At 40.1% G+C, this 27,191-nt stretch overlaps 1 protein-coding gene across 1 annotated transcript in view; it reads left to right on the top strand.

Moving 5' to 3' along the window:
* LDLRAD2 (low density lipoprotein receptor class A domain containing 2) overlaps window positions 1–27,191 on the top strand; it is a 367,903-nt gene that overhangs the window by 338,210 nt on the left and 2,502 nt on the right. The window contains exon 4 of the mRNA XM_044063239.1: window positions 5,475–5,645. Within this exon, the coding sequence (XP_043919174.1) occupies window positions 5,475–5,645 (171 nt within the window). The remainder of the gene's footprint in view (window positions 1–5,474; window positions 5,646–27,191) is intronic.

Below are 27,191 nucleotides of genomic sequence, written 5' to 3'. Positions count from 1 at the left end.
GGTCGACAGTATTTACTGCTACATTTCTACTGATGTCCTTGTGGAACTCATCTGTGCAAGTAGTTGTTATACTCCCCATGCTATTTGATATTTTCTGATATTGACATGATTACCTTTTGTGTATTTAGCTGTATCAATTGTACTGTACCTTCTTGTTAATGTGGAGGTTTTCTCCCCTGGCCTCCACTGAAAATGGGCTTATTTTGTCCAGTGGACTATTCCAGTACATTTTATTTATTTATTTTTTTGTTTTATTTAACATTTGTTTAACAGGAAAGTCTGACTTGGAACAAAGCCAATTTTCAGAGGAGGCCTGGGGAGAAACACTCCAGATGCATGTCATTGTAACATGGGAGGGAACTAGAGCACCTGGAGGAAACCCACACGAACACAGGGAGGACATGCAGACTCTGCACAGAAGGCACCCCGGCCGAGAATGGAACCGGAAAATCTCTTGCTGTGAAGCGACAACGCAACCGCTGCACCACTGTGCCATCTAAATACAAATACAAATAAATAAATTATCTGTAAATGCTTCACATCCCAATGAATTACTTAAAATGTGTTTATCACTACTTAATTATTGTGTGAGATTTATGTAAACTTCCATTTATATTGTTTGTCAAATGTCTGTGCCATTTGCTTGTTTATTACACCATTTTCAGATTTCTCTCAGGCTGAATCTGAAAACGGTTCCTCTGGATCAGCAGTCTGCTACAGTTAACAAATGATAAATAAGTAACACATAGACTGTTTTCTTTCAAACATCCAGTCAGCACAAGAAACATCACCAGGAACCACACACAGTCTCAGAACATACTGCTACAGAACCATACAACCACTGCCAAAAAGCAGGTCCTGCTGCCATAAAGCAAAGCAGTTAGTCTTGCTGAAAACCCAAACAAAAGAAACAACTACAAGCTTAACATATGCCTTGTACTATGTATGCATTGCACTAAAAGAACTATACTTTAAAGCAGTTTTGCATAGCTAATTACTTCTTCTTGTAGCTTTGATATTACTGTGGTGCCAGGACCAGTGCAAGTCTAAAGAAAACATTTAAAAATGTAATTTTTATTAAAAAAACCTTCATAAAAAACTTCTCCAAAGAAACTTCATGCTACTCAAGTCAGAAGTGACAAACTTCATGACACCCATGCAGACGGGAACTGAAAGTTCAACTGCTGAATCCTACACTAAGGCACTGTACGAGCACATCCACTCATGCATGAATCGTGCCATCCCAAATAGAACCAAGATGCTCTCATCCAAAAAAAGGACGCCAATCTGGTGGTCCCCTGCCATAAACAAGGTTTACAACAAAAGGAAGAAACTGTTGCAGAAAAGAGGAAAATCCCAGGATGCAAAAAACTCCCTTACCAGCCTCAGTAAGAAACTGAGATCCCTCATAAAATCCTCCAAAGCTAGTTACGAAAATAAAATTGCCAAAGATTCCAAAGACAACCACAAGGCATTCTATAACTATGTCAAGAATCTAAATGGCAATGCTCAGATCTGCTCTGAGCTAAAACAGAATGGCATTAAATATACTGATCCCAAGGATATTGCCAATATCCTGGCAGATTGATTCACTGCCAACTTCACCCCCTTCTCACTCCCTAAATGGCCCATCTCAATACTGGAAGATTGCCAAATTCCAGTAATAACGGCCACACAGGTAAAAAACGGACTCTCCAAAGCTAAGAATACAGCAACCATGGGACCAGATGACATCCCGGGCTGTGTACTACATGAACTACAATATGAACTGGCATCTCACTTAAGTGTCATGTTTAATCATAGCTTCACCTCAGGTTTCATGCCCACTGAGTGGCGCAGAGCTACAGTTATCCCACTCCACAAGGGGGGATCCACCTTGGATCCCGGAAACTGCCATCCCATCAGTCTGACAAGCTTTATCTGCAAGGCCATGGAGCGTATTATCATGGAACTTATAAACAAAGACATTGGCAACCTTCAAACACTGGACCCCACCCAGTTTGGGTTTGTGAAGGGCCGATCTTGTCTCCTGAACCTGATTGACTTCTTCGAATCAGTCTCCAGAGCCATGGACAAGGGTAAGGTGGTCCACACAGCCTATCTAGACCTTGCCAAGGCCTTTGACACCATCACCCACTCTGGAATCATAGATAAACTTACTAAGCTGGGCATTAATCCCTACATCACCCAATGGATTGCTAACTGGCTTACTGATAGAACCCACACTGTAAAGGTAGCTGACTCCAAATCCAGCTCCAGACAAGTGACAAGTGGAGTACCTCAGGGTTCAGTCCTGGGACCACTCTTGTTTGGCATCTACTTCTCTGAAGTACAAGCCAATACTAAGGGACTCTGGCTAACAAAGTTCGCAGATGACTGCAAACTGGGAGCCATTATTGAATCCCCAAATGATGTGGATACTCTACAAAAGGGCCCTACAGAAACAGATGCTTGGTGCCAGAGCCATGGGCTCAAGCCCAATGTCAAGAAATGTATAGTTATCCCCTTTGGGAAAAAACATGTAACCGTGAATTACCATATAGGCGGCAGTACACTAAACACTGAAAGTGTGATAAGAGACTTAGAGACACAGGTGGACAGTGGTCTCACCTTCGATAACCACATCACCACAACAGTCAGGAAATCCTTCTATGTGGCATACCTCATCACGAAGGGCTTTTCATCCAGAAAAAAGGAGGTCATTGTCCCACTGTACTCATCCCTCATTAGACCCATTATAGAATACAACGTCCCATTTGGTATATACCTCTCAAGACATCTGCAACAACTGGAAAGGCCACAGAAATACCTCACTAAAAGAATCACAGGCCTAAAGCAGATGCCCTACGCTGACCGCCTTAAAAAACTCCAGCTATACTCTGTCGTATATCGTCTACTCAGAGGCAATCTCTGCTTAACATACAAGGCCATGTCAAACCCAGAGCTGTTGGACATGCTACACTTAAAGAAATCCCAATCCCTCAGAGCCACATGCTCCAGGTATCTAAACCTTGTCATCACAAGAAACAAAACATGCTGGAGGGATAGGTTCCTGACCCAGAGACTCCCCAGACTCTGGAATAGATTGCCCATACATGTCAAGCAGAGTGCCTCCTTGGCCCTCTTCAAAAGGAACCTTGACGATTGGATGGGAGAAAGGAAATTCACCCCGGGGATCACATCAGTTGCCCTGCTAGATGGGGGTCCAGGGAAGTAAATGGTGTAGGAAGAAATAGCCAGGGAATTGTTATGGCTAGGCTTGTATAGGCCCTAGGGCTGATAGCCTAGTACCAACCTATGAATCTATGAACCTATGAACCTATGTGTATTTCTTCTCTCTCTCTTTATTATTTCCTAATTGTAGCACAGTTTGTTTGCAAATTATGTATCTGTGACCCTGTCTCTCATAAAAATACAAAAAGACGAAAGGAATGCAACTGCATGAATATGTTTGAAGATGTAACTTAAAATCTCCTGTGTTAGCAGGTCATGCAATGTAATCATAGTCCTCTTCAAAGAAGTAACTGACTAGAACTGTGAAAAGAAAGCAGACACTAAAATGCAAACAGTTAAATGCATGTTGACATCCTGTGTATTGGTGCTCTCTATTGTCTCTGGGCTGGCTTAATTAAGTCCTAGTCCTTTGCAGGTGGCGGAACTGATTTAGTTACTCTTGCTGTGGGAAAACAATACTTTCTTTTAAAGGAAATGATGTACTGATTTGTCGAGAACACCACTGTGGACCAACAATGTGCATTAATATGCTGTGAGACTGGTCTTTGTATGTCTTGTGTTGGCTTGTAAGATACTGAGGTGAATATTTTCCTGTAAAATAGCTATCTCCATTTAACTTCCAGGAAATGTATAACAGTAAAGGCTTCAGTAGTCTTTAAGCTAGTGACAGTTAGATGTATGTAGCTATTAAATATTCTTATCCATTCATCCTCAACCTCTTTTCCCATTTTTTGCACATTGGGTTGGGATGTCACTTCAACAGTGATAATCATCTATAACCAAGGTTTACACTGCCAGGTGTCTAGCCTTGCTGTGGTAGTTCATTTGTACCACACACTTGCACACACACACACACTCATACCTAGGGCCAGTTTAGAGTGTCCAGTCCACCTGCTGCATGTCTTTGGAATGCAGGAGGAAACTGGAGTACCCAGAGAAAATCCACACAAACACGGGGAGGACATGTAGACTCCACACAGAAGGCACCCCAGCTGAGAATCAAACCGGGGAAACTCTTCCTGTGAGGCGACATACTAACTGCTGCACCACTGAGCTGCCCCTTCTTTAAATATTCCTATGTTATCTAAATGTTATATTCTTCTTCTTTCTACATTTTCTCATTCCTTTCCATAATTAACATGTAGCTGCAATTTTACTTACTGGTTAAGTAAAGTTTATTCACTTTTAAGTTCTTGTGGCTAGTCTTTATTATAAATCCATAATTGCTTTATTACCTGAGACGAGAGTTATCATCTCCACTTAGCTAGAACATTTGGGCTTACTATCATGGAAATATTAGTGTGTATTTTTTCATATTTGAGTTTAGAGCAGCAGGTAAATGGAGTTCCTCATCCATTCCACGGTGATGGCAGTATTACTGTGCCAACAAGAAAGCTGTTGGTAATTGTATAATTCTGCCAACTTTCAATGGGAATTGTGTGTATATGTGTATATATGTGAAAATAGCTACTTGTGCGAAAGGCAGTTACCATGGTAAGGGGCAGTGGAAGACATTACAGTTCACATAGACAGAGTGAGAGAGTGATGATAAAGTGATCTGGGATGCTAAGATTGAACTCTGAAGGTGGCCTTTGTGCAATCTAATCTGGTGGTGGAAGCTCACACCCTGGTCAACTGTGCATATTCCCTTTTATGGTTTTGTGGTCAGCTTACATATGTGAATTGATTATTGAGTCAGACTTCTATTCTGTTTCACCACTGGTGTGACTTGACAGATCAATGCACTGGTCCAGCTAGGACCTTTTATTTGTACTTGATGGCACTTCATGCCACCAGTCCTCACATATTTGGTTAGCAATAGTGAGATTCAAGCACCATCTGTGTCTCTGGTCATCACAGTCACCATTTTAGAAATTATTACTTTATCTCCTAAAGATTATTTCAGTGGCACACCTTGCTCAAGTTATACATATAAATGATGCACAGCTAAAAAAAAAAAAGTAAATGCTTTAGTTTGACATATTTATGCATGTAAATATTTAGAGTACTCTGACAATGACCATATCTTACACTGATCCTGAGCTATAAGGACACTGGTCTGGTTATGCACTAAATCTTGCTACCCAACTTCCAATTCTTGAAAATGCTTGGATTTTTTTTTTAATGTAGAATATATGCCAAACATTTCCCAGTAGTTGCTGTGGTTGAATAAGTTAATCGCTGAAATATTTAGTATCACTTTCATAACTTAATCCCTGTTTTTTTCTATTTTTTTTAAGATCCTTCTTCTGGAGTAAGCTCTCCTAAAACTGACAGTACCACAACAGCCCAGGCTGCATCATCACTATCATCATCATCATCATCATCAACTGCAAACCTGCTGTGTGAAACCGTAAACAAAAACCAGGATCATGGTCCAAATACTGTTCCTGAACTGGGTTCTATAGCAGGTATGGATGCACCAGAAAATTTAAATTAATCAGTCAGAGCAGTAATATCAGTATATCTATTAGGAATAGTAATTGTAGAGAAGCTCATCTTCTATGAAGGCTATTTTGTACAGTAAAAAAACATAAATGTATAATATATATAGTTAGGGAACTAAACGTAAGACTGTTTTCAGAAAGGAACATCACTCAAAGCAAGTAGTTATAATACGAAGAAGCAACTTCTTACACGCAATGTGACGCAAACCACTGTAGATGGAATAATAATAAAACAGAATTAAATAGCTAAAAGCAATCAGTAATACAACAGGCAGTCAAATATATAAGCGGTATTGTATATGTAAACCAGTGACACCCAGCTAAATAAATGTTTGACGAACAATGAATTTACAATACAGAACATTGTGAGAATTAAGTATTGAATCGTGTATATTACAAATTCAAAATATAGAAGAATGTGGCAAGTGTCATGGAGGATATTTTTTTTCTGGAAACCTAATGGCTTATGAGGTGCAAACTCAAAACAGACAATATCAAAGAAATGCTGTTTCTTACTTTATGGTGAATTTCCTTTTTGGGTGAGGTAGTGTGACTTGGAGCATAATTGTATAAGTTAGCAGTGGTGTGGAGATATAACTCACACCAACACTGAGGGCCAACTTTTGTTAGTTTTGTAGGAAAAAAATATTATTTTGGTACTTACTAGATGAGATGAGTTTGCACTCAATAAGTTATTAGGAAGCTGAATGTTCTTGACTAATTTCGAGGGCAAAAGTTACCTAAAGTGTCTGGATTGTTGCTCCAGAGACACAATGATAATCAGCTGTTAATCTGTACTGAATAAAGTGTCTATGCCTACAAGTGGTACACTCCAAATTACTTTGGGTGTGGCTCGTAATATCAGTACTCCGTTTGTGGAAGGATTTGTTGAGTTCCACTGGTCAGCACAGCGGTGTTGTGAATAGCACACACCTGCTGTGTAAGCACTTATCAAGAATGTGTCTTTAAATGTACCGTTGCTGCTGGCAGTCTCCCTGCTTCAGATATGAAGTAGAGTAGAGACTTATAGACATGAAACAACTTATTGTAGGAGACTAACATTGCTGCTTCTTCCATTTATAGGTACTGACAGACATTCAGGGTACAAAGTTATTCACTCCCTACCAGCGATAATGTAGGGAAGTAGCAGAGATCTGCCTCCACCACTTAGGTACTGAGTCACATACAGGAGCTGTCGTGTCTCTACATATGCATATGTCTAGAGAGACAATAATGTCCCAAGGGAGAGCAAGGCAGATGAGAATGACTGACTTCCTCAGTCAGTCAAGGTACATTACACACATTCTCACAAGTTGTGTAAGGATATTATCTCATCTCTTTGAAGGAAGTTCCCCCTTAAACTTATGAAAAGGCACATTATCCCTTTAAAACAGAGTGGTGGTTTTAGGCAGCAGGGGTGTGGTATGTGTGTTTTGGTGTGGAATGTGCATGCCTGAAACAGAAACCACTTTCTCAGTGTTCACCTGGAAAGGTCTGTGGAAATCAGTACCTAGGCATACGCCTAACTTCCATACAGTGGTATTTAAGGTGGACGGAGGAGTGTGTGTGTGTGTGTGTGTGTGTGTGTGTGTGTGTGTGTGTGTGTGTGTGTGTGTGTGTGTGTCTGTGTCTGTGTGTGTGTGTGCATTGTGTGTCTGTGTCTGTGTGTGTGCATTGTGTGTCTGTGTCTGAGTGAATGTGTGTTTTGTGAAGGCTTGATGCCAACTACAGAGAACTCTTTTATCAAATATTTTGCCTTGAAAAGTTTAAGGTCGGGAGATTCACTTTTAAGAGTGGTGCATATGGATGTCTGGCTCTGTGAATACTGTCAATGATGCATTGATAAATCAGTGCTGTCTAGCAGTTAGATGTTGACAAACCATCTTTCAATTAAAAGAAGCACAGCTATTATGTCTCAGTTCAGCCTTGTCCCATAAAGCAAAAAAAATCCTGTCATATGTACGTAGATGAACATCCTTCAAGTACATTACTGCAGTAAGAATGCAAAGTCTAGGCATCCTATATACTGATGAGGAACAGAAGTCAGAATGTGACAATTACTGTGTAAGGTTATTCAAAAAGATGCTTGCTGTTTTAGGGAAAGAGATCCCAATGAAAGTGAAGGGTGACCCAAAGCATTCAACATTACTGGCTAACCCTAGTCAAAAGATGTGATGGTTGTTTCTAAGGCTTGGGAAAACACTGGTTTTCTTACTGGCATTTTTAACTTCACGAACAGGTAGACTAGTAAGTGTATATTAAGGTGTGCAGGTATCCTGTGAGAGATCCAATGAGTTTTTGTAGAAAAAGCAGTGCTCAGGATCAGATTGGATGGTATAATATTAATATGGAAATCCACGGTACATTCAGGATTTTGAGGAAATAGAGTAGGGTGCCTAATCTGTGCAGAAAGCAGAATAACACAGTTTTACTAGAATTACCAAGAAGCATCTTCTCACTGAACCACATCCTGGCACAACTGCAGTTGTGCATCGGATGAGAGATGGCGGTCATGAGGCAGAAATAATTCATCAACATAAAGACTGTCATTAAGGAAAGCAGAACCACAGTTCAATAATGAGTAAATAAGGAGAATAATAAAGGACTAATGACCACCTCCTGCTGGCATCAAGCTCTAAGTGTACCAAGGGAAAACAGAAACAGACAATCTTGTTATCTTGTCATCCTTGAAGTTTGTAAACATGGGTAGGGGGTCTATCACCAAACCCAGAGTCACTGTAAATTGTTGGTGCATTTTCTAAGTGTGAAACAGCCATGATTCCCTTCTTGTTGTAGTTTTCTGTTTTTTATATTTGTGCAACTGAAGAACAGCTATTTATAAGTTTGTGGATGGAGGTTTTGCATCACTACATGGGGACACAGGGGTGCTTGCTCCCTGCAACAGGACTTAGTTTAAATTTTTTGCATGGAGTGAAGTATTCAGGCTGTTTAACTGTGAGTTGAGTCCTCATCAATTTGTGCTCTGGGGATTCATAGGTGAAGCCTATTAGAGTAAATCCAGAAAGAATTAACAAAGAAATTAAGACGGTAATGAGCATTGTCTGTTAGGCTGAGGTAGTGCTTGTCAGACATAGAGAGAGACAGAATGGGTAGCTAGAGAAACAGTGGTACACTTTAGATCTGATCCCAAAGTATTTGGATAATTACAGTTCAGCATTTACTTTGCCGTAATGCTGTGTAGATGACCACTACTTTATTTTTTTTCCTGTTGTTCCTTGAAAAACCAAAGGTATGAAGCCACTAGGACTGATCATATCCATTAGTGGAACTACATGCATCTCACAGTGTGCAGATTTAATCTCATCTTAACTTTGGATCTAATCTTAGGTCTGAATCAGGATGTCTTTAGCCTGCACTGGTGGCATGGATGGATGAAGCCGTCACTACAGCCCAAGACACCTGAGGTCAACTAGCAGCTCATGTGCCTAATGGTGCAGAGAGGGGCAATGGGTGTTCCAATACTGGGGGAAGGGACAGTGGTTCTCACTCAACTTGCGCTATGGATTCACTGACAGGTCCCCTCTGGAGGGCAGAAGCTCATCAAGCAGTGTCAAGGCCAAATCAGAAGGATTTGGGAATGGCCACCTAGACTAATGATGGTAGCAAGAACAATACAATAATGAAAAAACATCAGGGTGCCTTTAATCCATTAATTTTTCTAACAATAAAAGGGTATAACTTTGATTTAAATTTTTAATGCCCAAAATGATATGGAATGCCTTGTGCAATGAGCTAAAGGCCATGAGATAATAATACAGGGAACCAGTCAAGAACAGCAGGTTTGTATAAGAGCTCAGTCCAAAACCAGAGTGAAACCTGATCCTTCTACCTCTTTAAAGGGGTTTCTGCACTAACTAGTGCAAGAGTGAGTGATTCCCAGATTATTTTGAATTTAGTCTGCATTCTTTAAAGGACAAATGTGAAAGAAAAACGCAGTGTTCAGTCATAAAATTAGATCAGGCGCATTTTACATCTGCAAATGATGTGAGCAAAAATCATGCCCAAAAGTGAATGACTCCCACTCACAGAAGCCACATTTCAGATAGGCTGAAGGCTAATCTGTTTCCTAAACTCACCATCTCAGTTCAGTTTGACATAAGGAACTAGAAAAAAAAAAAAAAAAACAAAAAACAAAAAAACAACAGACATACACACACACACACATATATATATAAACATATATATATATATATATATATATATATATATATATATATATATATATATATATATATATATATATATATATATATATATATATATATATATAGATATATATATATATATATATATATATATATATATATATATATATATATATATATATTGACATTTTGAATCAGCTTTGGTCGACCAATAACAATGGTCAACTTGAAATGCTGAATACAAAATTTCAAATAGTAACCCAAAGTGAAAATGAATACATCGACCACCATGGTTCGATGTATTCGACATAGCAGGAGGTGACGTCAACATAGCAGGAGGTGACGTCACTCACTTCCTGTTATGCACATTAACGTACCTTTGAACTCTACAGTCAATGTTACATTACTTATAGTATTTTGCGGGGGGGGGGAATTCCCTGTTCCTCACTGAAGCACAACCTCCCTGCATAGTATCGAACCAAAATGAACGACTACGTTCTCTGTAGTGTAAGTCGATCGATTTGGGTCAAGTTCTTATAATCTGATCTAAGATTGTGGAGAGAAGCTTGATGTATATGACATCAAATCAAAGTTTAGTGTGTCCACAGAACAAAATAGAAACCATAATATCCATTGGTTTTATCACAACTAATAGTAAGTGTAATATATATTTTTTGGAATGCAGCAAAAGCTAAAATCATAGGCTAAAATCAACATTCGCAAGTTAGTTCAAACAGGTGGGTTTTAATGACCTCTTGAAACTAGCCAAAGTGGGTGACTCTCTCAACCACCAAGATAGGAGATTCTAAAGAGGACGTGCTTGATGGGAAGCACACAAACTTTGGTAGGTTGTTTAAGACTCAGGTAAAGGTGGCCTATATAACGTGGGACTAAATGAAGCAGCACTACTACTTTGAGTATGTCTTGTGACTTTAGAAATGCTTTACAGGACCTGAGTAATATGCTTGTAATGGGTTGTACCAGTAAGAAGGTGGGCCGCATCATAGTTCTGTTTATGCTGTAACCAATCAAGTTCAGAGTCTGAAAGTCATGGCTAAAGGGAATTTCAGTAGTCCATATGAGGTGAGTCCAAGGCATGCATAACCACTGCGCGTTGTGGCTGGAAGAAGAGTTCAGTGTGTAAAATGTTCCATCTATGGATGACTTGATAGCAGAAGACAGCTAATCTCTCCAGGTCAGTCTGCTTAAAGTACACCAAAGGTCCCCAATGTTCAATGTCTAATGCATGTGTGATTAGCTCTGTGACTCTGTGAAATAGCCCCGCACAGACGTGCAGTCCTTGTTTACGACTCCTAGCATGCATGTGAAGACTGTGGAGTTCTTGAAGACCTGGTATCTACGTAGAAATAAAATGTAAGGAGAAAGCAAGATGGAGGAAGTGACTACATTTTTGAAGGCGTAGTATCAGTACCAATGGTGAGTGGAAGATTTCGAGATAAAAAATGTGGCTTATATGAGTTGACAAAATGTGAGGGGCACTACCAAGTTGTTCATGGTCATTTTGAGCAAAAGTGAAAAATAAATTTTAAGGGCGTGGATTGAGGGGACTAGGATAATAAAAGTCAAAGGTTAGAGAAAAGTATTTCTGTATAGGAAGTCGAGGAGATTTTGAGGACTTTAAAGTAAGGTGATGTATTTATAATGGATGCATTTTCTTCTGAGTTTTATAAGCAGAGACAAAGGCATATGAATATTTTTGGTAGCATTAAAGGAACGTTGTAAAAAAAAGGACAGGAAAGTGGAACATATACGTAAGGATGATAAAACTGAACTGAAGGAAGGGGGTCCGGCGGTAAGCAGATGATTTCAAACCAGAGACCTGTGGCACTGTTAAATTTATTTACTTGTTAAGGGGCTAGTCTATGTATCCTTCTCAGCTATAACCTGGGTACACAATGCACATCAGTCAGCAATAATACATGCATAATAATAATTCTGTGCATGCCTCAGTACACAGGAAGTAAATAACAGCTTGTATTTGAAGATGACTACAGAAGGGCAAAAAAAATGAGTTAATTGCTGAGTACAACAGTATGCAGAAGAAATTAATTAAAGGCTGATGAGGCTGGAAAATACTAGCATAAATACGGATTAAAAAATCTTGACTAAAATCATCCAAGTGGAAACAAATATGTTAGGGCTGGGGCAGATAAGAAAGGAACCTTAGAGGGATTTTAAAGGGATTTAAGAGTGGTTACTCAGTACGGTCTTGTTTTCAAAAAGAGATACTTTGATGCAGATTGAGCAATGAAGTTTATTAGGTATGGAACAGAATAACTATTTGGAAGATAATTAGAAAAGTTACTGAGAAGTCATACAATGCCTGATGATCAGTAGTGTAACAAGGATGTGGTGAGAGGGGCAATATAATTTAATATATATATATATATATATATATATATATATATATATATATATATATATATATATATATATATATATATATATATATATATATATATATATATATCATATGATCATAGGAGACTACTAGGCTACCGACATAGAGATCATTTCAATCCTAGCCGTTTCATCCCAATGTAATACCATAGAAATGTTAGTTAATACCAAAGACTGCATTTTAGTAATGGTTGCCCATGTCCAGGAGGGTTGTGGGCACTATTCCCATTAGGAATTTGCAGTGTCCCATCCACTTGTCCAGGTTCCTTTTGAACAGTGTCACACAGGTGCTCTGTTTAACATGAATAAGTAGCCTATTCCAAAGACGTGGCAGTCGCTGGGAGATAAATCTGTCCCTCCAGCATGTTCTATTTAAGTCACAGGCCATATTCAGATCCCTGAATGGATAGCCCTAGTCCCATTTGATTTACAGATATGCAGCAATTTAATTAGGTTTGGATCTGATATTGTTCTGTAAGTCAGGCATAAGTCTCCCTTAAGAAGTCTATACGATGCAGAGTACAGTGACAGGGACTTTAGTCGGTCTGTGTATGGTATGTGCTGGGGTCCCTTGATCTTCTTAATTAGAAACCACTGTGGTCTCTCCAATTGCTGCAGGTGCTTTGTACAGTATATGCCGAACAGGGCATTATACTCAATTATGGGTCAATTTAGTGCAGAGTATAGCGGGATTATAACCTCTTTTGCTCTCAAGGCAATGCTTTTACTAATCAAGTGTGCTACATAGAAAGCCTTCCTACTACAGCAGACACATGGTGGTTTTATATATATATAGATATATATATATATATATATATATATATATATATATATATATATATATATATATATATATACACACACACACACACACACACACACATATATATATATATATATATATATATATATATATATATATATATATATATATATATATATATATATATATATATGAAAACAAGAAAGTAAGGGAAAAAAACATCCAGTCTTCAGAGTTTGCTGATCTCTGGGCTTTGGCTTGGTTCCTGTGCTATTCCATATCCTTATTTGGATAAAGGGAAGCTTCTTTGTTCACCAGTGGGAGTGGGGAGCACTGAGCAGCCTATTTGTCCCTAGAGCAGTGGTTCTAGCCAGAAACTTGTAATCTATTGGCCATTTTGGGTCAATTCTTAGCTCTTTTCAACCCCCTGTTACAATTGCCTCATGTACACAGACAACCCACTCCTTCTCCCACAAAACACAAATACATGTGAGAGATGCAACTATATAGCCAAACTGGAGGCTGAGCTTTCTCAACTCAGGACTGGCAAGACCAGACAGGAGGAGAAGGAAACCACGCACACCACAAACCCAGTTTCACATAGAACTATCACAACTGCAAAACAAACACATAAACACACAAAGACATACTCGGAGGCACTGATCAAAAATCTACCAAAACTACAGAGGCCTCCAAAGCAGACACCCAAGCAACTACCACCTCAAGACATAAGACATGCAACACATATTTCTCAAAGTCAGTGTGCTAAACAGTCACAGCCCTTAAGGCCAAACACAATGCCAGACACACTTGTTATAGGTGACTCCATAGTCAGACACACTGACGTCCCACTCACCAGACTGAACAAGGAAAAGATCACAGTAAGCTGCCTGTCAGGCGCTAGAATCCGCCACATAACACAAGCACTCAGGTCACTCCACAGCAAGTACAAGTATGACTCAGTCATTGTCCATGCCGGTGTGAACAACCTGAGACGTACCTCCCTGGACTACATGAAAAGAGACATAGAGGAGCTCTCAGATTATGTAGCCCAGGCCGGTATGACCCTGACCAGTATCCTACCCTCACCAAGAATGATGTCACAATACAGAGACAAAATGATCAGCTTTAATAATTGGCTTAATTACTGGTGTCATTCTAAGGGGATCCAATGTCTGTCTGCCTGGGATGACATGCTTGGCAAGCCACGCTGCTTCACAAGGGACGGCTTGCACCTGTCACCCCTGGGCTTCCGGATATTGGCAAAGGCTCTTGCCACCCCCATAGTGCCTTTTTTAGGCAAGGCTCAAATGATAAACCTACCGCTCTAGAAAACAAAAATGGAGAAAAACTAAGGGTAATACTGCTCAATGCCAGAAGTCTAAACCTCAAGATGCACGCCCTCGAAGCCCTCCTCAGTATGGAGAACATCGATGTCTGTGCTGTGACTGAAACCTGGTTCAAGGCTCCTGAGAGCACCCCAGCACTATCAGGTTATACCTCATATCATGCGTTCCGGACCCAAAATCCGGACCGAACCACAAAAGGAGGGAGTATCCATATTCATAAAGGATACCCACACCTCCAGGTTAGTGGCAATGCACGAAGCATCGGAGACCATACAGGTGCAATTAACCATAGGTAAAACTGCCCTACAGTTTGTAACATGCTACAGACCACCTTCTCAAACTCAGGAAACCCACACAGCCTTCCTGAAGACACTGGAGAGTATGAATGTCTCTCCAAACACCATCATATTGGGTGACTTCAACTACCCAAACATAGACTGGGAACATTACTCAAGCCCCAACACCCTAGCCCAAAGGTTCCTTGAGTTCATAAACTCAAATGCTATGGAACAACTAGTCACCATTCCCACAAGAGGAGAAAATATACTAGACCTGATCATCACAAACATGGGGACAAAATGCTCCACCGAAGTATATCCCTCATTGGTGAGATCAGACCATAAATTACTCTCACTGGAGATCCACATCACACCCCCACCCCAGCAAAAAGACCACAGTGAAGAACTTCTCAAAAGCAAACTTCACACTTCTTAAGACTGGAGTGGTATCCTTCAAGGCCCCGAGCCAGTGGAAACCACAACCCACGCTGCTGAAACCCTTACAAATGCCTTCTACGAGCACCTCCAGGAATGTATGGATCAAGCAATCCCTAATAAAATCAAGACCCTTTCCACCAAAGGCAGGCCCGGTCTGGTGGACTCCAGCCATAAACAAACTCTACAACAAGAGGAGAAAGCTACTACATGACAGAGCAAAATCCCTAAATGGGAAGGCATCTCTGATCAATACTAGCAAAAAACTACGATCACTCATAAAATCATCCAAGGCCAACTTTGAGAGAAAAATCGCTAATGACACAAAAGACAATCATAAAGCCTTCTTTAGCTATGTTAGAAACCTGGGTGGAAACTCCCAGATATGCTCAGAATTAGTCCAAAATGATAAAAAATCACTGAACCCACAGACATTGCCAACATACTGGCAGACAGGTTAATTGCAAATTTCTCCCTCACTCCCCAAAAGGAGAAATATCTATCCCACCAGAGTCTAGCCTCCCAAACATCTCAGATGCCCAGGTGAGAGCTGCTCTCTCTAAAGCAAAAAACACAGCATCAATGGGACCGGACGGTGTCCCCGGCTGTGTGCTACACGAACTCAATGAGGAACTAAACCCACACATAAGGCTGCTGTTTAATCTTAGCCTTACTACAGGATATGTACCCAAAGAATGGCGTACGGCAACTGTGGTCCCACTCCACAAAGGCGGTGCTTCTGACCCTGATTACCACCCATAAGCGCCTTGTCTGCAAAGCTATGGAGAGGATCATAATGGAACTCATAAATAAAGACATTGGGGACGTACAGACACTGGATCCTACCCAATTTGGCTTTGTCAAGGGCAGATCCTGCCTCTTGAACTTGGTCGACGTTTTCGAAACAGTCACTAAGGCCATTGATGAGGGTAAGGCAGTTCATACAGCCTACCTTGACCTAGCAAAAGCGTTCGACACAATACCCCACTCGGGCATCATAGAAAAGCTCACCAGCTTAGATGTAAACCCATATGTCACAAGATGGGTTGCAAACTGGCTCAAGGACAGAACACACAGGGTTAGAGTTGCTGGTGCCATGTCAGACTCTAAGCCGGTCACGAGCAGTGTCCCACAGGGCTCAGTCCTGGGCCCCCTCTTGTTCGGCATTTATTTTTCTGAAGTGCAGGCAAACATAGGGGATTGTGGCTGACAAAATTTGCAGATGACTGCAAACTGGGCACCATAATTGACACTCCATCAGACACAGACATCCTCCAGAAAGGTCTCATAGAAATGGATAACTGGTGCCAGAGCCATGGCCTTAAGCTAAATGCCAAAATGTATAGTCATACCCTTTGGGAAAAAAGGTAACCCCTAATTACCACATAGGTGGTAATCCATTAAACACGGAAGAAGTTATCAGGGACCTGGGGACCCAAGTTGACAGTAACCTCTCTTTTGACACTCACATTGCCAAAGTGGTTAGGAAGACCTTCTACATTGCCCACCTGATCATGAAGGGATTCACATCCAGATCAGGAGAGGGCATTGTACCCTGTACTCTTCACTTATCAGACCAATGATTGAGTACAATGCCCCATTCGAATGTACCTTACCCGACACCTGCAGCAGTTGGAAAGACCCCAAAAGTTCCTCACCAAAAGGATAAAGGCTCAAACATATGTCATACGATGCCCGACTGAAGAAACTCCAGCTCTATTCAGTCGCATACCGTCTGCTCAGAGGTGATCTGTGCCTGACATACAAGGCCATGTCCAACCCGGAATTAATGGACATGCTCCACCTCAAAAATCCAAATCCACCAGAGCCACGAGAGCAAGAGACTTAAACCTCAACACGGATATAAATAGGACGTGCTGGAGGGACAGATTCATCACCCAGAGACTCCCTACACTATGGAACAGAATCCCAGTCCATGTGAGGCAGTGCCCTCACTGACTCTGTTCAAGAGAAATCTTGACGAGTGGATGGGAGATCCGGAATCATCTCTGTATCACTGCTGGACAGAGGCACAGCAAACTAGTGGGTATAGTATTCTCATCCTAAGGGGTGGTGAAAGCCACACACACTCTGGCTAGGCTTATAAATGCCCTCGGGCAGATAGCCTAGTATGAACCTATGAACCTATGAACCTATGAATCCTACATGCATGTCTGAGATGCTCCAATGTGCCTCCTGACCCTATACATCATCACAAATGCGCACCACCATAAAGATCTGATTGGCTGCACAAGTGGAGAAGCAGTGCAATAAAAGCAATCACAGGGCTTTATCTTTGGTACCCAGAGCAAGATAAGTGATGTGCTTTTGCTTGTTTTTTTTTTTTTTTTGTTTAAAAATAAATCATTCACTGTGGGTGTGCTATGACTCTACTGCTGTTAATATAATTTTATAAAAAAAGGAAATAATAAAAGGTTTTGGCTTGGCAGCCTTGTTAGTTGCTACTAGCTTTGTTTTGCTTATTCATTTGTCTGGTTCCACTTACTTTAGTGACAAAGACCAGATCAGCAGAAAGTCACACAGACTGCGAGTCCACGGCCATTCCTTCAGCTAGTGTACCTGGTGTCTGCTTCACAGTAATAGCGGTGGGAGGGGGCAAAGGCTGACAAATAGGGACAGATTTTAAAATATTGCTTTTATAAATATAGAAGTTTGCCAGAATAACAAGATTTGTGTTTAGCATGCATTTTCTGAACAACATGAAGTCTGAAACTCAAATATGTCATTATTTAGTGACTTCACAAAAATTATGGTTTTATAAAGTTAGACTTGACTTGTGTTGGCATGCCATTTTCTGAAGGATGTAATTCAAGTCTGAAACTGAAATGTATGTAATTTCTTAGTGAATGTCTTCATAATAATGGTGATAGGACAAAGGCCAAAAAGGGACAGTTTTTAAACATTGCTTTTATTAAGTTAGAAACTGCAGTCTGCTAGAATTAACAGGTTTTGTGATAGCATGCATTTTCTGAAGGATAGCTTGTCTGTATTTAGTGACTTCAATCACCAGTGGATTTCCAGAAAACCACAAACGCTATGAGAAACAGATGAAAAAGAAGGCAAAAATCTGGACATTCTGCAGAAATCTGGATAGTTGAGAGGTATGCAGTGGGCTGACTCAACTGGTGGATGTGTCAAATTAAAATGTAATGCAAATCAGTGTAGTAGTTTGGCTTAATGGCTTTTTTTTAAACAATTACCTTTTTGGGGGGAAGCAGATGGTGAAGAATTGCACTTTATAGAATGACAATGATTATAAAGAAACTACCAGTTATAATATAAACATTTTCTTTACTTCAGAAATATAACAAAGGGTGAGAAGATCACACAGAAAAAACAATCAGTAAAAACTAAATGAAAACTCCAGCCAAGCTAGGACTTCCACTGAATGACCTCTCAAACCTCTTTTCTCAGAAGCACATGGGATATATGCAAATGACCCTTATGAACATGAGGTGTTTCAGCTATATGATGATTCTGAATTCCCATGACTTTCTTTTTAAGTCATTAAGGCTGAAATATGCATATCCACAGCTAGTGGGGTTTGGCTTTATTGGCCTGAAATTGCCCATTGAAACGACTTAAAAAAGAAATAAGTCATGGGCCTCCAGAATCGCCATATAGCTGAAACACCTGATGTTCATAAGGGTCATTTGCATATATCCCACATGCCTCTGATAGAAGAGTTTGAGAGGTCAGTCCGTGGAAGTTCTAGCTTGGCTGGAGTTTTCATTTAGTTTTTACTTCAGAAATATGTATTCTAATTAGCATTCTTTTATTTTGTTAATGATTCAAGTTAACTCAACACTAATATTTTAAGTGCTCCTGAATGGTCCCTGGCTGAATGATTATTATTTTTGGATTTGTTTATCTATAAGTAAATCCAGAGCAAAGTATGGATACCAGTTATTTGGAGAACAGGACTGATGGTGGACTGATGTGTCAAATTAAAATGTAATGCATAAATGCAGTTTGTCTTTGCACATAACTGTTATTATTATTAGTTGAATGACTGAAGGAATACTATTTCTTTAAGGATTTTCTGAGAATAGTTTGGTTGCATGATTATTGCATTTTGCTTTGCTTTAATGTGTGTCAGTTATTTTCCATTTGCATTGGTCTCTTAGTCTCTTATGTTTTTGTGGAAAGTTGTTGTCAAGGTGTTTTATTCCCCAACCCTGTTAAAAAATATGGCAAATGAGGGTCTCACCTTGGGCTCCAAATGGCCTAGCTATTTCTTTGCTTATGATAATTGGTTTTCTAGACAAAGATGGAGAAAGGTATAAACATGGTATTCTGCCTTTTTGTAATGAACATGGAGATTGTACGGTAATGATAGAAGTAAAGGGGTGAAAGTATGAGAAAGTTTTTCTCTTTATTTCACATATACAGATGCATGTGTTATAGGAGATAAGAAGCTGAATGATTCGGTGAGGAAGTTAGGGAATGCAGGTCATAGCAACTCTCTGTGTGCAAAGATAAATGACTTCTGATTGCCAACATGAAATGCCTGTTCATGTACAACTCAGTATTTCCACAGTCCTGTCTGATAAAGTACACCTATGTAAAAACTTACCATAATGGTAGATGTCCTAATGATCACTGCTGCAGTATTCCAATACTTCTGGGTTGGGTCTATATCAGAAGCTTGAATGGTCAAAAGAGCAAATGCGTTTGCTGTTTTGACTGTTCGAGCTTCTGATATAGACCCTTCTGGGTTATCTTGCAGAGATAACCTGATGTAGGCCTGGGGTACCAAAGCCAAAACTTCCATACAGTCATATGTCCATCATATGGCCTAAGTCCCTGGGTGTAAGTGTACATAAACGGATATATGAACATAAGATCCTCAGACTACCTAAGCCAGGCAACCAGGAAGGTTCTATATTACCTTATCAAAATGAATCTTCAGCGAATACCAATCCATCGACACCTATACAATAAAATTCACTTCCATGAACTGTGAATGTTTTCCCAGCGTAAGGAAGCACTCAGCCAACACTACAACGTTGCCCTTTTTCCCATTGTAGTGCAATCTCAGAGATAGTATATATAGTTAGGGGGATGTGGGGGGTTGGGGGCAAAGCCTCCCCACTTACGTGGGTTTGATTTAGTGCAGTGTGTGCTCTGGTGTGCTAGGGGGCAATTGTTTCCTTGCCCTGGGCTTTTGATGTTCGCTAATTTGGGTTTTGTTGTATAGGTGTTGATGGATTGGTATTTGGTAAAGAGTCATTTCAAAGAGGTAATATAGACCCACGTGGAGACACCTGAGGAAAATAACTAGCAAAAGAATTAAGATATGGAGATGGTTTCTCCCTTGGCACATAAAACCACAAGATAAACATTAGAAAAAAGGGATTAAGAAGGGTGTGAAAGTGTGCACTGATAGCCAAGTGACTGCATCTAAAATAGTCCTGGAATCAATTCCTTTGTAAAAGGCTGCAGGAGAAGAAACTGCTATGCTAGAATTGGCCTTAACCAGAGAGGATAAGGACTTACCAAGATGGATATAACAAAAGGAAATGGACTTAGAAATCCATTTGACAGTTGTGTGCTTGGAGACATGATTGCCCAATTTGGTTTCATGGAAAGAAACAAAAAGCTGATTTCAAGTCCTGGAGAATCATCATCTGAATCATCCACAATGTCAGGTTGAGAACTAGCATTTTGGGATAAAGCAGAGAACCCTTTTTCTGTGTGAGCAAGTGCACTCTGTGGTGTAACTTGTGATGATGGCCCCTTGCCAGATGATGAAGAAGGGAAAACCAGTGCTGTGTGGGCCAAAATGAATCACCATCAAGATTGTCAGTCTGTCCCTTTGTATCTTTAACAGAACTTTCAGGATTAGGGGAGATGGATGGAAGGCATATAGGAGCTTTCCCTCCCAAGAAAAAAAAAACATGGCATCCAACTTCTAGACCTGAGACAAGGGATCCTGGAGCAAAACAGTCTGATATGTTTGTTGTGAGTGTAGTCTATATGAGGAATACCCCATTTGTGGACTATTTCCAAGAAGACCTCCCCTGTTCAACATTCATTCTTGAGGGTATTCCATAGACCTGCTTAATGAATCTGCAAGACCATTGTTTTGGGAAGGAATGTAAACTGCTTAATGGGACAGATGTACTTTAACAGCTTGGTTCTAAGCCAGAAGAACCAGCCTGATGTCCCTCATGGACAGGGGTAGTTGGTGCTGATCATAGAATCACTCTGCTAACAATGACCATCCAGCTATGATCAATTAAGGTACACAGGTTTTTTACACAGCTAGGCTTGTAAAGCCCCCAAAGCCACTAGTATAGAAACCTCCTATGAACTTACAAACCTATGTAGAGTTTGTAGAGTTTGTATGACTTTCTACCCCATTTGTTTATCGACCACATGACTGTTGCATTGTTTGTGAAAATCCTGAGAGGATTACTGAATTCCTCATGAGAGAAAATATCTTTAGAGCATGAATAAGTGCCCACCTCTCTTTCACCCTGAACTGCTAAGGATCCAGCCCATATACCCCAGGCTAGTTGTGATGCAGCTATGTGCATTTCCTGAGTGGAAACAACTATTTGAATGGTAGCCTTGGATTCAGCTGCACCTAAGAGGACTACCAATGTATCTTTCTTTTTGGGAGAAAGGTAGCATCAGAATCTGAGTGTCCAGTTGGCGACAATATATCACTGGATCTTTCTCGTGAAGTTTGATATAGGGAATTTTGGGGATGGAAGCTGCCATCAACTGCAGAGCCTTTGGAATTTCACTAGGATCTGAAGAAGTTTTTTTTAACTGAAAGTGCTTATCCTGTTTGACCTGCAATCTGAACAGCACAATTTGTGCTTTTTATTTCTTCGTTTTAGTAAAGCTTGTATCCTAACAGAATTTCTCAGTGTACTTCCCGTTGTGGTGGAAGCCTATTTTTCATTTTTACTATTTTTTGCCTATTAAGGCTTCCTTTGGATGTGGTTTTTGGTTTGGTTGTTTGTGTTAAGATTGAAAAGGAAGGTGGGGGCTGAAAATACATTTAGAGAGCTCGCACTACCATTAGAAGTACCAGAAAGACTAGTTCCTAGGTAGGGGTCAGGGCAGACTTTTTTTAGATTGATTGTGAAGCCCAGCCTGTGCAGAAGGGAGATAGTGTAGTTGACATACCTTAACAGGTTCCTGAGAGGTGATCTGTATAAGAAGGCTGTCACAGGTTGGGATTATTTGAATTCCCTGAGTCCTGCAAAAGGCAATAGCTGGAGCTAGACACTTTGTGAAATCTATGGGAATCGTGGATAACCTAAAGAGCAAAGCAGAAAAGTGAAAGTGAGATAAACAGTCTGAGAACCTGAGGCACTGCCAGTAAGAAGGGTAAATAGGAATATGAAGGCAAGCATCCTTCATTTCAAAGGATACCATTAAAGCTTAGGGGTACAATGAAGGGGAGAGGAGTTTGAAGAAAAAGAATTTTGAAAGAGGGTGCCTTCAGAAAGGTATTGCGGTGAGACATGTCCAGAATGGGTTTTCAGTCTCCTTTTTCTGGAGTACTATGGAAAAGTCAGGAATGAAAGCCTATTCCTAGATGCTGTGGTGATACAAATTATATGATACCTTGATCGAGAAGACCCTGTAAAATAGAAGGGAGAATTGCACCTGGTGGGATGGGGAAGGAGGAATGTCTCTGAATGCTGGAATTTACTTACAAGTTATTTTGTAGCCTTGTTGAATGACCCAATTGTCTGAAGTGATGAGCTGTCTAGTTGGAAAGAAGGAGGTTAGTCTTTTTGACAGGGGGAGAGGTGGATGAGGAGGAAGAGACACAAAGTAGTTAGGATGATTTGTCTGGAATCTCTTGTAGCTTTGTCTTGAAATCTTTTCCGAGACATCTTTCTGCTTTTCTGAGCAAATATAGGATCTCTGTGGAAAAACAGATTAGGATTAGCTGGGTAGTTCCTTTTATACCTGGGTACTGAGATGAGAAAGAATTTTTTTTTTTTGCATCTTGCATTATTTTACCTTTCCCCTGCAAAGACTTGAACAGGTCTGCAGCAGCAAGCCCAAAGAGAAAATCCATGTTGAGTGAAATCTAATAGTTTAGCTTTGATATTCTCAGGGAAGGACTGGGAATAAAGCCAAGCAAATCTTCTGATGAAAGATCCAGTAGCAGACACCATGGAAGATGCTTCCACTGTATCATAACTCTATTTAGTGGTATGTCTAGCCAATTGATTAGCCTGACCCACCACAGAAATTGCCTACCACTTTGTTTCAGAAAACTCAAGGTTAGTCAAATTCTTGCTCAATTCACCATGAATAGATAACAGATTTTTTTTGTCATTTGGGTTTGATAATCCAATGCTCTGAAGTGTAGCCCTTCTTTCCATATCTGTCCATGCTCCTAATGCAACAGGTAAAATTTGGAAGACTTGTACGTGGAGACAGAAAACACAGAAGGAGCTCTTCTGCACATCAGAAACTTGTCTAGATCCCTATTCAAAAGGCTGCATTGTTTTTGTGATGGTTTCATCAAAGGATATTTTCTCAACAGGAGAGTCATGGATTAGACTTTGTTGTGGTGTTTTTAAGTTGCTTGAGGTTATAGGCAAAGAAAGATGGGAAAAGCAGGCATTTTGAAGAATTAAGTCACTGTAGATTGAAATTTGCTAGATTCTCAGTGCTATTATTGTGAAGGAACATCCATATGTGCATTGCAGATCTTTGAGTTACAACATATGGTGTCTGAGGATGTTGACAGTGGTTATAATTGATTTTTGTGCTGTCCTACTAGGCATTACATTATTACCCACTTAGGTGCCGATCTGGAGGATGGGACATGCAACAGCCAGACTGTACATACTATATTATATTTAGCTACCAGGAGTGCACCTCTGCTGCTGTTGCCATAAAGTCTGTAGCCACGAAAGACCTGTATATGAGACAGTAGAGCAAACAGCGCAGTGGTGCAGTGGTAGTGTTGTCGCCTCACAGCAAGAGGTTCTCTGGTTTGATTCTCGGATGGAGTGCCTTCTGTGTGGAGTCTGCATGTTCTCCCTGCATTCGTTTGGGTTTTCTCTAAGTACTCTGATTTCCTCCCATATTACAAAGACATGCAGCTAGAGCATTTCTTGCTGGGCCTCCAAAGAAAATTGGCTTCGTTCCAAGTTGGACTTTCCCGGTAAACAAATGTTAAATAAATAAAAGTAAATTTAGCAAAAATTCAGGTATACATCTGATATTAGGAGATAGAGGTATGATATCTTGGCTTCAAACATAGTATTTTTGTATCTAATGTAACTGGCATTTAGATAACACGCTATAATAATTTTATGCAGATGAGCGGGGAATTCAGTGGTATATGTATCCTAGCACGTGGTGTGATAAGTTTGAGATCTCTGTGCAATAGTTTAAGCAGAGGAATAACTGTAAGTGCAAGGTGATGGAAATCAGAATACAAAGAGAGGTGTGCCAAAGAAAGATGGAAATGGGTATTTTTGTGTTTATCAGAAAAAGTTTGAAATTTTGTGACAACGGCTGTTTTAGGATGTTTTGGATAATGTTAAATCCATGAACACCTTGACTGAGATATGCTTGACCTTTGACCTCAGGGAAATAAATACTGAAATTCATATGCATAGTCAAAGGAGGGCGCTCATGAGGAGAAGATGGGGAAGCCTGACAGTAAAGGAAGGATATGCATGATGTATATGCATGTTAAGGTTTTGGAGGGGGGTATTATTTTATAATGTAGCACTGGAAAGGGACTGAGGTAGGTATGGACAAGTATAGAGGTAATATTCCTGAAGGGTGGTTCAATGGGGTCTATGTTATAACAGCGAAGGATCAAAAGATCGAACGTTGTTATATCAATCACAAAATAACGAAAACAAAAAAGATCGAACAGCCTGGGAAAAAATTTGCTGCCCCCCCCCCCAAAAAAAACCCCACAATAAACATTATTTTAAGTGAGGGGGGTTTGTCCCACACACCCTCCATGTGGGGGGCTTTGCCCCCCACACCACCCCTACTTAAATATACCAACTCCGACATTGCACTACAGTGCCAAAAACGGCAAAGTGATGGAAGTGGTCAAGCGACTTCTTTCCCAGGGAAAGAATTCGCTTAAAAGTTGCTTCGTCATTTTGCATTTTTGACATTTACAGTTCAACGAAGGTGCATTCGACAGAATGCGTCTTCGCTCTTCTGACAGGAACCTGGTTCAATGAACAGGCAGTATGAGGAAGATATGTGTCTAGGTTTAGACAATCAGTAATTAATGGTCAAGAAGAAGGGAAACGCAAGTACTGTAATAAGCGGATGAGTAAAAAAAAGTAAGACAACTAAGTGGATGTTTGTGTTAATATTCATTACAAAGGATAGCATATATAGTTATGCAGACGTAGCCAGAAGAAAAAGGGTAGCAAATTAAGACTGGATGAATTGTTTAGACTTCTTATATGCGACACCAGTCCATAACTGGAGGAAGGGATGAGTAAACAGTGGTCAATATAAGATGACTACACTTATATCTTGGATTAGGTAGGTGGTCCAAGACAGTAAGTCTGTAAATTTAATAAAGTGCAAGTACAAATGAAAGCAATCAAAAATGAAACCATTGAAATACACATTTATGGGTCTCAGAATACAGCCAGTAATGTTTCCTTCATAGCAATCAGCAAGGCCTAAAACTCAAATTGTTATCACCACACTAACCTTGCTTCACAAATTCGATCTGCAATGCACAAGCATGCACCTTACATTGGCAACATGACACCAAACTTCACAGACAGATTATAAGGTCAGTGGTACAACATTAAATAGGTGTCAAAAAGTGCTTCCCTGTAAACTTAGAGAATCAGGGGAGGAACACATCTTGGAAATGAACGGATTATTTCACAAACAGGAATAACTATTGAAAAGATCCACCATTTTTCCTTTTAGTGCCATAGTCTGATAAGTTCAAGTTGTTCATATGCTGAAAGAAAAAAACAAACATTTAAAAATTCTAATATAGTTTCTAAGATAACAAAAGGGACAGTTTAGCTTACCGAAATGCAAAACCTATAGCAGATGCAGAAAACTATGCATAGCCTATAGCAGATGTAGAAAACTGGGGGGGTCCAAGTTAGACATGAAATAATTCCTAGATACTGCCAATGCAATCCATTACAAATTATTCTGGGAAGCAAGAAATGTTATAAACATGGCTAATAAATGTCCTTACAATGGGTGTCAAAATGAGGCCATCTTCTCATGTCATTTAAACAGTCTGCTGTGCATCACCAACAGGACTGAACAATAGGACATATCACAGAGATGTACAACCATCTCACAAACTGTGAGGGGGGGGGGGCAAACACCTCCAGGAAGCAGAGTTGGAGGCAGAGAACATCTTCTGAAATCAGGAGTTAGGTACAGGATACGTGGGGTATTCTGCAAACAAACACCTGCCACCATAATGATGATGGCATTGATGCAGGACAAACAACAGCACATTTTTTCCTTCCCACAGCATGAATAACCTGTGATACCTTTGACAATACCTTAAAAACCTTGCATGATCTGACACATCGGATTCACTTCTAAAGGTTGAAATGTCAAAATATCGAACCTCTGAAGAACGAAGACCAGAGGATCGAAGTTTTGAAATCTCAAAACATTTCAGTGGAGATCTGTGTACAGTGTGGAACGGGAACTTTACCGTTCTCTTCACTGTAGTGTGATATTGGAGTGGTATATTTAAGTAGCAGGGGGTGTGGGGGATGCAGTGGGGCTACCTCCTGCAAAAAATGTGAAAGTAGTAGTTTTTACGTTTTGGATGTTTTTTTTTTTTTGGTTCGAGATTTCAAAACTTCGATCTTCTGGTCTGCATTATTCAGAAGTTTGATGTTTTGACATTTCGACCTTTAGACGTGAATCTGACACATCATATTACATATGTATTTATGTAAAGTGGAAAGATGCTTACTAGTCTGAAACACAAAAGGATTTTATCCAGATCCAGGATTTATTCCCATTCAGTACCAGGGTTGGAATGCTCCCCATCTCAAAGATTAGCAGCCAGGACTGAGAGGGTAGGTTATAATCCAGTAGATTCACTCATC

The sequence above is a fragment of the Protopterus annectens genome, chromosome 2.part1 (genome assembly GCF_019279795.1).
Source record: "Protopterus annectens isolate FY-2018-M chromosome 2.part1, PAN1.0, whole genome shotgun sequence".
NCBI classification, from domain to species: domain Eukaryota; kingdom Metazoa; phylum Chordata; order Ceratodontiformes; family Protopteridae; genus Protopterus; species Protopterus annectens.
This window is presented reverse-complemented; position numbering and strand designations above follow the sequence as displayed.